Below are 14,042 nucleotides of genomic sequence, written 5' to 3' on the forward strand. Positions count from 1 at the left end.
CACACTGAAAAATTGTTACAGTCCTCTGGCAAAGAATAAGTCAAAGCACAGCTCAGCTACCTCATAAACCACCCCTCCCCTCCTCAGGGCCCGGTTTTGGTATTGTTCTGACATTCGCATGGCGCCATCCGCCATCCCCACACCTCAAAGCCTTCGTCTGTCTCTGCCTTGCAGCGGGGCCTCTTGGGTAATTACCTCACCTGAAGGGCGCTTTCTGGCTTTTAGGGAACTGTGAATGCTGTCGCTGTAAACCATCAGCTTTTCTCTAGAGCTGCGATAGTCGGCAACATCTGGTTGCCAGCACAAACTCCTACAGAATTTCCAAGAAAACCTCCTCCCCCGTCAAAGTCTCCGTCCCCACAGGCGGGGGGGGGGGGGGGCATTTGAAGTAAATTAAAGAACACATATTCTCCATACGCCCCCAGTTTCAGCCTGAGCGACCATCTGAACATCCTCATCCCCACATGTCCTGTGTCCCCTCTCTGCTGGATGTCCACTGCATGATCGCTGCTTTTCGCAATGCCTCTTGGCCACCCACCACCCTTATAGAGTGTTGCCTAACCTATGTTTCCGTCAGCTTGGAAAAAGTAGAGGCTGGTTTGCATCATCAGCAACAGGAGGTGTGGTTTATAACTGTGGAGCCATTGTTGAGGTAAATGTCAAATCAATGGATGGAGCTGGGATATTGGCATCCTAAATTATTCCCCAAGGAGTGATGTCGAAATCCCGACTGCTTTAATCTCACAATCAGGCTCGAAAACTTGTGTACACACACGTGTGTTCCATTTAGACTCCTTCTAAAGCGTCATGAGTAAAAGCCTCCCTCGCTCTGTTGATGCCGAATCCCTCACAGCCATGTTAAGCCTGGTGTTCAAGTGCTGCGGCTTACAAATGCAATTATAGCCGGATACTGCTTTAAACAAAATGTCTTTGTTCACCATGGAAACCCATTATTTGAAAGGACGGGAAAGATTTATGCTCCATGTGACGAGTGTCTTGGCAGGGGGTTGAAGGAAAGGGGAGAGAGGAGGAATGAGTGATCTAACTTGTCTCTCTGTGTCAGACCAATATTCCACTCCAACCCTGCAGTTGGGGGGGGGAGGGGGGGCTGTGAAATTACACTTCTCAGGTTTTGATGGACAAATTGGAGGATATTAGGAAACATTTTACTTTTAGTAGTTTCTTTTTCCACAGTTTATACCCAAGTTGATCCATATGTGTTTGTCTTCCAGGGTCTCCTCTTCACTATCAGCACCACCCTGCATCCCTCCTGCCCCACCACCAGCACTATAACCTACCATACATGGGCCACACTCACTTCCCGTTCCCATACCCAGGCTCTCCAGGTTCCCCCAAGCCAGCAGGAATCCATCCTCCCCTCACACGTGTCGCCAGTAACCCCACCTTCCCTTCTGTTTCCTCCCCTGCCCCAGGGTCCCCTAGTGCTCAGAATGAGACCCCAAGCCCCGGCAGCAACGAGAGCATCACCCTGTCCCCACCTGCCCCTCAGCATCCCAACATGTGGCCCCCCCACTCACAGCCCCTATTTTCCTTGGCTAATGTCATCTCCATGGCCATGAGCATGGCCCAGTCTTTCATCCCTCCTGCGAGCATGCCCTCCCAGGGGATGCCCTCCTTTCCAGGCTATCACCCCCAGCTACCCACTCACATGGCCCCACAGTCAGGTTACCCCTCCGTCTACCCACACCAGTACCAAACCCAGTCGGTAGAAGTCCCTTACCCCACGGTGGGCATCCCAGCACAGAACAACGTCTACCACAGCCCTGAGAATACGCCTCAAATGGATGGATCCGGTTTTCCTCAGAGCAGTCATCCAAGCTGGTTGCACCATGTCTCCCCGCCATCCTTGCCTTCCACTCCTCCACTGGCTCCTCAGGAGCCCCCGCAACAGGTTGGACTGTCCATTCCCCCGTGCCTCACCCAGGAGGACAGTCTCCACAGTTATGTGGCCCCATACTCAGCACAGGTTCCAGCCCAAACTAAACCCAAACAACAAGTCTCCAGTTCCAGCTCCTCATCAGATCTTTCCCCATCACCCCCAGAGAGCCCCGAAAGCACTGTGAGTCATTTTCCTTAATCTCAGGGACTATAGCTGTTAAGGTTTTTAAAGCCATGTTGTGTCTATGCAAATTAGTGCAAAAGTGATTAGTCAATTAATCAACAGAAAATGAATCAACAATTGTGATTACTGACTAATTGTTCACCTCACTTATTAAGTAACAATGCCAATCAACATTCACTGGTTCCAGCTTCACAGATGTGAAGCCCATGCTCCTTTTCTCTCACTAAACATGACATCTGAAAACACCGACTTGGGATCTGGGAAACTGTGTTAACATTTTCACAATTTTTCACAACAGATGGTTTATAGACTCACTTACAGACAATTAATTAATTAATTGAAAAAATTTAATTGAAAAAACGTTTTCTGTTACATTTAAACTCTGGGTATCTGCAGATGCTGATCACCGTTCAATACGAGTTCTATGTTTTAGCCACATTTAAAATCAGAGTACTGCACTGTGTCAAACTCTTTGGGATCATTTTATGAGATAGAATTAGGCCAGGAAAGTTTTATGGCCTGCCATGAGTGATAGGACATTGACGAAGAAACATCTGGGTCAATACCCAATCTGCTGCAGCACTAATGCTAATGATATTCATTCTTCCTGTCTAGTTATCATCCTTCAGCGCTCAATTGCACCCGGCTATACCTGAGATGAATGCCAGTACCCCAAAACCCAAAGCCTCGTCCACTCAATCTGGTAAGAAACCCTGTGCATGTTGTCATGTCCCTAAAACAGTTTCTCCTCCGTCTCTGGATCATAAACCCCTGATGTGTGAAGCGTGTTACTAGCCAGGAGCTGGGAGAGCTGGGAAATGACATACTGTATGTTTATTTTTGCACCCCAAAACAAACCCACATACATGCTTGTGCATTCACTCAAATGCACCCATAGCAAAAAGTTACAAGTCTTGCTCCTCTGCTTTATTTTATGATATATTAGGTCTAAATACAGCCTGATGTCCCAGTTATGGACAATTTGCCTTTTGAGTTGTTTTCAACCGCCGCTTTTTTCTCTCCATCGTATCCTTGGTGACATTGTCATCTGTTGGCGGTGCCTCAGGAGGCGTTGCATAACCGTCTGGATGTAATGTTCCATTGAAAACGAACACAAACGTAGGTGTGATTGCGGCCCTCCCCCCCGACACTGACCAATCAGTGAGCGGCCTTGCTCATTAGAGGCCTCTCCTCCCACATCCCACACCTGTCAGTATTTATACCCTCCTCAAGAGCCCACATTTAACAGAGTCCCTCTGTTTCAGTGGGCACAGTCCCAGACGCTTTCTGTGTTTACTGTAAGAAGGACACTTAGTGGGCATACTGAGGCACTGCAGGATTTTAAACCCTAAAATTGTCTGCAGATGTGAGTGCATGCGGAGTGTTTATGCATCAGATACAATCACAATTATCAGATACTATCCCTGCTGTAAATTAAGGCTCTTTAGGGTATATCTACCTACTGGGAGATTAGCATTTAAGGAAATAAGAAACTAAAAAAAAAAACAGAGTGATACCTCTTTCAAGACTGTAGCCAAGAAACACATGATTAGATTTTAATCAAACCATATTAGTCAAGAATGAGTGGGGCTTTGTCCTAATGATCAATCAGCTCTGATCAGATTAGAGAACAATCGCTGCTGCTTAGCCAGTGATTGGCTGTCACTCATATAAATTAGCTGCCTAGATGCTATAACTTGTATATGGACACTAAAAGTAAGTAACTACAACTTACCAGCATTGATGTTAACCAAGATAACCTATTTCTTGGAGAAAAAAACATTTTGGATGCACAATGGATGAAACTTAATCTTGTAATTTACGTAGATTTTTATCTTCTAAAAACACCCTTTCTTTATATTACAGAAGTCCAGTCTGCACCGGTGACTGTTGGGCGATTCCAGGTGACCCCCAGTATGGACATCCCTGTGCCCGCTGTGCCTATAGGTGCTGTACCTGCTGCACTACAGCCCGAGGACGGGGGCAGCACCCCAACAGAGAGCAGCACAGAGGAACAGGGGGAGTCTGAGACCAGCCTGGGCACCTCCCTCACCATGTCCCCTCCTCACCCACATCCCCACAGAGGGTCGGCACCGCTCCTCCAGGAGGTTGACGGGCAGCCGGGATGGGCTGGGAGCCACGAGCAACAGCAGCAGCAGCAGCAGCAGCAGGACAGGGGAGAGGAGGATGAAGATGAGGATGAAGAGGATGAGGGAGAGGTTGTCGGGGAACGACAGAGGACGAGGAAGAGGAGCCGGAGGAGGGCGTACAGCCTCAGCCTGATGGGAACGTCCGCGGACAGCGGGCTCTCTGTGACGGCTGCTGAGATGGAGGGGAGGCTGTGGGATGGAGCGGTGGGCAGCCCGCAGTACAGCAACGCCCTCCACCATTTATGGATGATGACTTACAACCGCAACGCTCCCTACCTGAGCAGCGATGACTCTGACAGCGATGGTGAAGAAATGCTGGAAGAGCTTCAGGAACTCAGAGAGAAGTAAGTGACACCAGTGAGGATGCTCAAAATATACTTCTGTACTTATCAGGTGCCAGAAACAGAATATTAACAGAGTTCAAATTCACAATTGCAATGACTTTCACAATTGTATTTGATGGGACTTGATGTTTTGGGGTAACACAAGACTTATATTAAGAAATTAAGACTTTAATTTATGCAACTTGCTTCAGAGGATTTTCAAGGATCACAGCAGCCTGGTTTAATTTTTCCAATCAACAACAGGACACCTTTAACAACTTATTTGTTACTTTTTGTCCCTCATCAGACATCTGACAGAGGTGCAGACCCTGCAGGCCGCCCAGAAGAGAGAGATCGAGGAGCTGTACGAGAAGATGGGGAAGGTTCCTCCTCCAGGCATCGTCTCTCCCGCTGCTATGCTGTCCAGTCGACAGCGCCGCCTCTCCAAGGGGAGCGGTTTCCCCTCATCCCGCAGGAACAGCCTGCAGCGCTTGGACATGTTGCCACTCCAAGGTGAGGAAGAACATCCACATTTAACATATCATAGTAAATAAGTGACGGTTATATATATATATATATGTATATATATATATATATATATATGTTCTATCTAAATGGGTTTTGTAGCATATTTACTATGTTTGTTTTCCTAGGTATCATTAGGAGAAACTCCCTTGGAGGCAGCAGCAGCGGCTCCCAGGATAAACCTAGCAAAGGGGTCACCTTTGCCACTGACATTAATAGAATGGTGAGTGTTCATTGCATAAACAGACTTCATATTAATAGTATTCCCCTTGTGAAACTCAACAGAAATGCTAAACAGTTTAGTCTTACACTTTGTGTTTTTTTCCATCTCGCTTTTCCAGTGAGAAACGCTCAGCCAAGCACGCTGTGTATCTGGACTACCTCATCTGAAGTGTGACTGCAGTGGTCAAACCCGTCCTGAAGGAGGATCACTTTTAACACTTTTCACTGGCACACCGATCAGCATAAAACTGCTTCCCTCCGCGAGTGGTCACAAGGTTCATGCCGGTGGTCATTTACCTCAACTGTACAGAAACTGTCATCAATAAATCTGGATTTACACAGGAACTGTAACTTCCAGTTTTCGGCCCTTTGTCAGATTTGGTGAATTTGTTGCAGCTGAAGCTCAGAATATCTTACCAGTCTGGTTCATGTTAAAACTCCCAAGTTTTTTTTTTTTTTTTTTTTTTTGCTCTCTTGTACATAAACTGTCTGACCCAACGGTTCAGAAGTAACCATCTTCAGTCCACGCTGCCACAGTACCCTGCTAAACACCACAGTTTGTTTTAAAGCTTCTTTTTTTTTTTTTTTGCATTAACGCAGTCAAGTGTAATACGAAGTGCTGCAGAGTTGTGTCACTTTGTACGACTTTGACCCAGAATGACTACAGTTACTGTTTTCCTGCTTGTTTGACTCACTGCCGTTTAATCAATCTGAGCACAGTCATGTGAACCGCAGCCAAGCTCTGACTCTCACTGACAGTTGTCGGGCACAGATGACGACACTTCGGACGATCTCACAACTTATTTGCTGTAGTTTGTAAATAACGTCTCGGCACCTGCTGACTGCACGGTGAATATACTCTCATTTAGTGGAGCTCCGATTCCTGCCATCAAGGGGCTGACGAGAGCAGTCAGTTTGATTTAGTCAACTTTGTATTCTCAAAACATTTTGTTGTAGTACATCTCCGGTTCCTTTAGTGGTTTTGACACCTGATAAGATCACCTTACGTTCTCTAGACTCAGCCTGGAGAGGTTTGACTGCAGTGCTGACATTTTCAGATGTAGTGAAGATGATGATCTTTCACGTTGTACAACAGTACAATAAGGAGATATCATGGGGATGTTAATGCGTCAGGAAGAAACGTTGTACAACAGCTATAAATGTTGGCATGTAGCTCACTTCAGCAGGAAAAAAAAAAAAGTTTTTTATGCAGAAGCATAGAGAACATCATGTCAATGTTCAAATACTATAGCTGGCTTTAAATGGGAAAAAAGTATTTCTTCATATTGATTAGATGTGAAAAATCCACCTAGGTTTTAGACTACTGGCTTTTCCTGTTGTTTGTACATGTGTATATAGTAGAGTGCTTTTATAGATCTTGTTTACAAGTTAAGAGTAAACTAAATATTTCAGCAACCTTAATTCTTGCTCAAGCAAAAATCATATTTGTTGCTAGATCAAGATCATAGATCAAGCACCTTGTGCACTTTAGCAAATTCTACTTTAACTCTCAGTCATTTAACACATTTGTGGACAAAAACTGTGCTCACTCGAGGAAGAGCTGAGATGTTTTCCTGTTATTTTTCCGTAAGAGAGGTAGAGGATATTCTCCAGTTTATGTTTGATCACAATATTTCATATTGGATCACAGTAATGATGATCTACCCTCCCACAGTTTGAAATAATCAGTATATTGTGGGATATGGAGAAATCAGTCCAAGCTGTGAATCTGTAGCTGTTGCCTTATATTAAAAAAAAAAAATATTCACAACACACACTGAATTTTCTGGCAGTTGAACTCCTGTAAGATTCGTAATATATATATTCAAAGAAATTTCTAAATTTTGAATGTAAATATATAATTGTATTGCTTTCTGAAGCTGCTGTCCTGCCATGCTGAATCTGTGCCTTTCCCTTACAATGTCTTATTTTATATTTTTACTCTTAAGATTTGGTGGCTAGATCAGACTCTGTATATCAAATTTTGAAAAAAATAAATGCAACTGTAAATACCGCTACTTGTATGTCATCCTTATTGCACATAGTTACACATTATTGTGTTAAAAAATCAAATACAGTAGATTTTTATTTAACAACTCATCACTTTTTCAACATAAATAACATGTTTCAACAGGTTGATTCATGTGTCATTTCAGCAGTGTCACTGGCATCCTTTGCTGTTAAAGGCCACTGTAGATTTAACATCACTTGCTGACTGAAAGTTAGTATATTCCCCTCATACTGTATGCACATCACATGATCTGGGCTGGAAACCTGTCAGGTAACGACTCTAACTACTATTAAGCCTGGGCCTTTTGGCTAGCATGTAAAGATCATGTGGAGGTCAGTGATAAGTCCTTTCCACTGACAGGCAAGTTTATTCAAAATCAAGACACTTCTAGTTTTAAGTCAGCAGCAGAAACCACACAATCACCCTTCAAAATCATGACAAAACAAAAAGTCCAGCGCTGTCTCAGCATGAAAAAACAGCGGCCAGTCCATGGAATATGAATCAGTGGCATTAGTGTCCACATAAGTCCCTTCTCAGTTAAGTGCAGGACAGACACACAGTCCAACAACAGGCAGGAAACTCATGCGTCTCAGTTGGCACCGGTGCTTGGTCCCTGCATTCTTGCACGTTTGGCCTCCTCATCTATTTCATCCATGATCTTTTCCTGGGAGACTGAGTAAAATGTGTAGCCGTCTAATGGAGGGAGCAAGTGGTCAAGGCAAGTAAGTGGAAGCAAGAAACATAATATAACACATTACATGACAAATGAGTGATGCAAGCAGCATGTCAGCCAGGTGTTTGTGTCATCACTGCTTGTAACAGCAGAGGCTAAACACACTGCGCCTTAATGTTGTCTTTAATCATTCAAATATCAAGATACCCATTTTATCCTTTTTTTTTTTTAAATTGAAACTTGAGTTGGACAGCTAAATGTTATTTTCAAGTTTCAAACATCTGCCTTCACAGGCATCTTTGAGTTCAGGAAACAGGTTTGTCCGTAATACCGCGAAGGCACCTGGAAGCTCATCTTCCCCGGCTTAGTTACCTTCAAAACAGTTTAAGTGTATACTCAATTAACAACATAGTGTAATATAACGAATACTACAAGCTTGACATTTGTGTTTTAATTTGCTAATACACTCCAAACACCTCTACAGTTAGGAACTTTCTGTCATAGCTATCTGTCGTGTTAGCATTCAGTGAAATGAATGAACCAGTCTGTCCCCACACAAAGAATATACTGTCTGAAATATAAGCTGCGCAGCTAAATTAGCGAAAGTGTTAGTTTATGTTGTGATAAACACAGTTATCTAACTCAAACCCAAGGACTACGGAGTGACTGTAGCATGCTAGGCTAACGTTACATAGTTCACCTTGTGTTAACATTAGTGTGCTTGGCAAGGATACAGATTCCCAGAACGAGTGCTCCGATGGCGAGCCCTGTGACAGCATTTCGCCCCCGCAGCAGATGTGTTTTCTTCTTCCACTGTGCACGCTCTACCTGCTTGATAAAGTGCATCTGTTCCGAAGAAAGACCCTCTTTAGCCGGGTCTATTCTGGTTGCAAAGGGAGCATCGGACTCCTTCGGTGTCTTGTCAGCCATATCTGCAGTCAGCGAAGGACGTCGTTGCACAACAGTCATACGCAGAGCTGCATTTCAAATGATTAACCGAGTTGGCGGCGTTTACCTACCACGTGAGCAGCCCATCCATATGTTGCGAGATCTGCGGTGGGCAGAAGGAGCCAGGAACAAAATTGTGCAACATCCAAATGAGTCCCCATGGCAGCTTTGGTTCCTACACGGAGACGTTGGAGCGACTCTGGGGTGACAACCTCGGGAATGTAGCGCCATCTTCCGGAAAATATAAACTTTAAACACGTTTTTCCTTTGGTTTTCTACCTAAGTTTTTGACAAAAGTGAACATATTCTTAAATATAAACCTGGTAGGTGGTAATTGTAACGTTTGTGCATAAAGAAGCCGTTCGTTAGTGATTGTAAATGGCGAGTAGATTGTTTTGCTCTCCCAATCACAGTTTCAAGTTTGGGGAAGTCTCTTTTGACCTGCTCACAGATTTTCTTGTTAATCTCAACAAAAGAAACAAAGATAACCTCAACCAGCTATCAAAATGTAGCGGGACCTTCAAAGATAAAAAACTCGTTGGTAAGTACATTTTTTGTCATTTCATCTTGCTTACAAACAAACCTTGTCATTGTTCTGTTAATGAGACGACCGTTAGTAGAACTGCGTGAATTGCTTTCTTTCGCCATTGAATTTGGACATTTTTATTTCCAAAAGTAATTTTTCCCGTTTTAAATGCGCATAATGCCATAGGCCACTTTCAAAAGGGTTCATTTTTATAACCTTTATTTGGAGGAACAACGACAACTTGGTATCTGCAAATTTAAAATATGTACATTTCTCTATGGAGTTATTGTTACAGCTATTGTTACAAGATAGCACAATACCTTCTCATTTCCAAATGATTTTTCCCTTTTAATTTTTTTTAGTTATATCTACAACGAATTCATAAAGTATTTATACCCCTTCACTTTTTTAATGTTGCAGCTTTATGCTAAAATCATTTAAATTTAGTTTTTAATCTAATCAAAAGGAAAAGGAGGTTAAAAGGAAAAACTGAAATATCACATTGACATAAGTATTTACAGCCTTTGCTATGACAATTGAAATTTAGCTCAGGTGCCTCCCATTCCTTTTGATCATCTTTGAGATGTTTCTACACCTTGATTGAGTCCATCTGTGGTAAATTCACTTCATTGGACATGATTTGGAAAGGCACACACCTGTCTATATAGGGCATCACTGTAACAATTCTGGGACTAACAGAGATTTAGAAGCAGAGAAAAACCCAGGAGGTGATGAACAGTTGCAAAAAATGCAAAACAGGCAAACAAGAACAGGCAGGGTGTAGGCAAAAATCCAAACACCAATAACAACAAATAATACTAAGTCACACACCATAGGAACTAACACCAGGAGACTGTTGGAAAGCAGTGTTCACACAAGGTTTAACAAGGACAATCTGGCAAGCGACAAAGGAAACAGGAGGAGTATATAAACGGGTTGGACTGACAGGGAACAGCAGAGGCAGGTAAGCTGATTGGGAACAGGTGTGGATGATTAAGGGGTGGGGAGACACATGAGGGCAGGAACTGAAACGACAAGAGAGGTGAGTGTTTCACAATAAAACAGGAAACAAGACATGCACTGAACTTATCAGAGCAAAACCCAAGCCATTTTCCATTCCAATAAATTTGCTAAAAATTCTAAAATTCAGTTTTTGCTTTGACGGATTGATGAGGAAAAAAATGAAATTAAATGATTTTAGCATATGGCTGCAACATAAGAAAAAGTGAAGGGGTCTGAATACTCTTTGAATGCAGTGTACATAGTGTATATGCTCTACAAATGTAAAATATAATCTGACACTGTATCTTTTATGGATGATGCTAATATATTTACATTTACAGTATAGGCTGTTATCAGTAGACCTGTAATATTCTGTGTTTTGATATTGTAATTCTTTCAGCTGCAGTGCAGCAGTGGTAGTTTTGATAATTTTTTCAGCAGGTGGGATTGACTAAGATGTACGAGACTAACTCTGAGTGGCCCACTAAGCCTCACTGTACACTGTCATTATTCTGGAGTCTTTGATACACCTGGGATTGTGAGCCCTGTCATTATGGAGGCCAAAATCTCAAACAAACTCCAGGTAGCAGTCTCCCAGCTGCCAGCAGCTCAGCAGACAAACCCTGCCAATGCAGAGGAACAGATGGAAAGCCGCTTGAATGACCGCTGATGAACATGCATATGTCTCTTAGTAGTTCACATAACACCTAAAATACTATTTATTTAAATAGATTAACAGGGATACCTCTTTGATAAGTTCTATCTGTCTCTTTAACGTGCTGGCTTGAAGTAACCTGCCATTCTCACAGCACGGAGGGAATTTCCAAATAAATACTTTAGTTTCTTTCAAACTGACTTGTCAGTAGAAAAACCAGCCAGTCTGCCGGTGTTAGGCTGGTGGGTGGTGGTGAGAACCCAGCATAGTTGTGATTCAGTGTTTTACGTACATGGCTGTTAGCTGTTATTTCACGCAAAATATGTATAAAGACTAGAGAATCAGAATTTAAAATGAATATTAATTTAATGATTAATGATTCCTTTTTTAAGATTTACTTTATTGGACCATCTGAGCCTATGTGGTATTTTATGTCACCATCCAGCTGATGATTTGTACCTGATAAATGATATTTATAGTTTTTCATTTCCAACATGTTCATTTAGCATGACTGCAAAGAGCTCATAAATGACAGTGAATACTTGGAGAGTTATGGCTTACATTTCATTTTACTGATCCCATCCCATCTCTCCCTGTGTAACTTTACATAGGATTGTCCAAACACATTTACTGCCACCATTTTACTGCACGCATGACACTGCCTTACAAATTCCTCTCTAAAAATGTATATTGTATCCAATTATGGTCCGTCAACTCTTTCCCAACATGCTTTGCTCATGCCTCCACTCAAACAGTATTTTTCCGCTTTTGTTCTCTAACTTAGAGTACGTCTTCCTGATCGCTAAAGAACTGAGACTCGATCCACTGGTTGGATACCATGCCATTGAATTACTTCAAAGGTAAAAATGAGAAGTATATTTGCTTCCCTGTTACACCTTACATGTGATTGGATCAGACAAGCCTTTATGTGTATAATTATCTCCCTCAGGTTCATGGTCAAGCACCTCACAGATTTGCTCACCACACCCACACCTCGAGGTGCAGCTGCTGATCAGCCAGGAAGTTACGAGGATGTTATTTTTGACAAGATCGAGGGGAAATTCCCGCTCATCGTCTTCTCCTGTGTGCAACTTGCGAGCAAGTTGTCTTTGCACAGTCATGTAAGTTCTGAGATGTCTACCGTTAATAACTTTCATTTCCCTGTGATTTCAAAAATCAGTATAATCTCCCATATTTTTTATTTTTAGATAATCGACAACAATACTGCAGTGCAGTTTCTGCATTCGGTCGGACACAGTGTTTCCAAGCAGACTCTCTTGAAATCAGAGCTGATGGTCTTGAAAGGGCTTGAATTCAGACTAAATGCCCCAAATCCTCTGACATATGTGGAAATACTTCTGGAGGTGCTGGGTAAGATCATAATCACAGAATCAAGTGTTAGGATGTAAAAAAACAAAAGGGAAATATTAATGGAGATGGCTCTGTGAAGATAATCGTATCTATTTAGATGTTGCACTGATTTGTGGTGACAAAACTTTTGTAGGACATAATGAGCCGTCCAGCCCAGTGGACCGCCTGTATGACTTGTGCCACCACGTTCTCCAGTTCGTCAGCCTGCAGAGGACTGCCATCTACGACACCTTGTTGAAGAGTACCGTTCGGAGTGTCAGCCCATCCAGAGAACAGAGGTATTGCATTTATCTTCAAGCCCAGATGTTTTCTGATGTTTTGGAACAGGTGATTACCGCCATGGTAGAGTGGACAAGCTGCTTGATTGGCAGTTGAGTAGACTGTGAGCAGCTGAGAACTGTCAATGCTGTTTTGGTTTCAAACTCTGTCTTGTGCTATCATGTTTTTCATGGCTCGTCGCCCTGCAAGACATTTACCCAAGAGCTATTTAATTATGAATGAGTACAGCCATTTTTGTGACCACTTGGAGGCAGCAGAAACAAGCAATGAACACAACATTGACATACGTTTGCAAACAGTTGCCTATTTATACATCCAGCATACATGGAGCAACATTATCATTCATTTGAAAGTGTTTCTGGCCACCTGGTGAATAAAAGTCCAGTATTCACTGCAGTAACCTTATTTAAAAACCAGAGAGACGTTTGTGACAGTGACTGAAGACTGCATGCTTCTTGGTGTTGGTGTCATTGCCGTGGCTGTGTTCATCCTCCGTGTCAAAAAATGGGAACAGGTGAAACACTTGTGATTTATATGAAATATGATTAACACTGTATTTTAATCACAGCTACAATATTATTTGTTCTCTGTGTTTTAAATGTCAAAACTCTAGGTACAGTAAGTCATTATATATTCCATACAAACAGTTTTTTTTTTTTCATGTAGACTTACCTTCTTTTCATGCGTGGCAGGTTGTGGAAGAACTGAGCCATATCACAGCAATCTCAAGGAAGAGCATCAGCGATTTCGCTCTTGTGACACTGACGCATATTGTTAGATCCAATTTCCCCGTAACATCAACTTGAGTCTTAATAAGTCACCCACAGAACACTGCTTTATATTGTCACTCTTTATGGTGGAGTTTGTTTTGTAGCTGTAGATGTCCGTGCAGAACATATTCCGTGTACCTAAGGCAGACGTTTGGTGTAAGAAAAATGAATGTAATGAAATGGTGCCAAAAGAAAAAATCGCCATAGCGTGGTGACATTCTTAAAACTAGCCTGTTAGTGATGGACATAGGTCTAGATTATTTTGATTCTACATTCTGTAAAGCCAAATTACTATTTACACTTACTAGTGACACTTGGAAAATGTAATAAATATTGCATTAAACATCAGTATACTGTATATTTCCGCTGCTTCTAAATCTTCCATGTCACATTGATCTGTTCACTTAAATGAGATGCATTGTGGATTAATACTTGTGTTTAGTTTCACCAAGATGTAAAAAAAAAAAGGAGTAAGGCTGAGGATCAAGTGTCAGACGTCTCCTT

General features: G+C 42.4%; 3 protein-coding genes across 3 annotated transcripts in view; 2 read left to right on the forward strand and 1 right to left on the reverse strand.

Moving 5' to 3' along the window:
* Positions 1-5,765, forward strand: part of wnk4 (WNK lysine deficient protein kinase 4) — a 41,563-nt gene extending 35,798 nt beyond the window's left edge. Inside the window, exons 16-21 of the mRNA XM_022743475.1 lie at positions 1,233-2,080; positions 2,699-2,786; positions 3,950-4,577; positions 4,864-5,069; positions 5,210-5,304; positions 5,423-5,765. Of these exons, the coding sequence (XP_022599196.1) occupies positions 1,233-2,080; positions 2,699-2,786; positions 3,950-4,577; positions 4,864-5,069; positions 5,210-5,304; positions 5,423-5,425 (1,868 nt within the window). The 3' untranslated portion in view covers positions 5,426-5,765. The remainder of the gene's footprint in view (positions 1-1,232; positions 2,081-2,698; positions 2,787-3,949; positions 4,578-4,863; positions 5,070-5,209; positions 5,305-5,422) is intronic.
* A 1,606-nt stretch (positions 5,766-7,371) lies between these two features.
* LOC111220403 (cytochrome c oxidase assembly factor 3 homolog, mitochondrial) lies at positions 7,372-8,961 on the reverse strand. The gene is made up of 2 exons (XM_022743476.1): positions 8,722-8,961; positions 7,372-8,007 (listed from the first exon to the last, which is right to left on the reverse strand). The coding sequence occupies exons 1-2, from the start codon at positions 8,954-8,956 to the stop codon at positions 7,904-7,906; spliced, it is 339 nt and encodes a 112-aa protein (XP_022599197.1). The 5' UTR covers positions 8,957-8,961; the 3' UTR covers positions 7,372-7,903.
* Positions 8,962-9,313: 352 nt separating this feature from the next.
* cntd1 (cyclin N-terminal domain containing 1) lies at positions 9,314-13,574 on the forward strand. The gene is made up of 7 exons (XM_022742305.1): positions 9,314-9,476; positions 11,903-11,978; positions 12,068-12,239; positions 12,327-12,489; positions 12,623-12,767; positions 13,186-13,282; positions 13,461-13,574. Exons 1-7 carry the CDS (start codon positions 9,314-9,316, stop codon positions 13,572-13,574), a joined length of 930 nt encoding a protein of 309 aa, XP_022598026.1.
* Positions 13,575-14,042: the final 468 nt, after the last annotated feature.

The sequence above is a fragment of the Seriola dumerili genome, unplaced genomic scaffold, assembly GCF_002260705.1.
Source record: "Seriola dumerili isolate Sdu_G_001 unplaced genomic scaffold, Sdu_1.0 BDQW01000068.1, whole genome shotgun sequence".
NCBI classification, from domain to species: domain Eukaryota; kingdom Metazoa; phylum Chordata; class Actinopteri; order Carangiformes; family Carangidae; genus Seriola; species Seriola dumerili.

Bases quoted from the DNA above. Each gene is read 5' to 3' on its own strand.
- LOC111220403 (XM_022743476.1), bottom strand. From the start codon at position 8,956: ATGACTGTTGTGCAACGACGTCCTTCGCTGACTGCAGATATGGCTGAC. The intron at 8,008-8,721 runs GTATCCTTGCCA...TCCCTCCATTAG, and splicing joins AGCACTCGTTCTGGGAATCT to ACGGCTACACATTTTACTCA.
- cntd1 (XM_022742305.1), top strand. From the start codon at position 9,314: ATGGCGAGTAGATTGTTTTGCTCTCCCAATCACAGTTTCAAGTTTGGG. The intron at 12,240-12,326 runs GTAAGTTCTGAG...TTTTATTTTTAG, and splicing joins AGTTGTCTTTGCACAGTCAT to ATAATCGACAACAATACTGC. The intron at 12,490-12,622 runs GTAAGATCATAA...AAACTTTTGTAG, and splicing joins AATACTTCTGGAGGTGCTGG to GACATAATGAGCCGTCCAGC.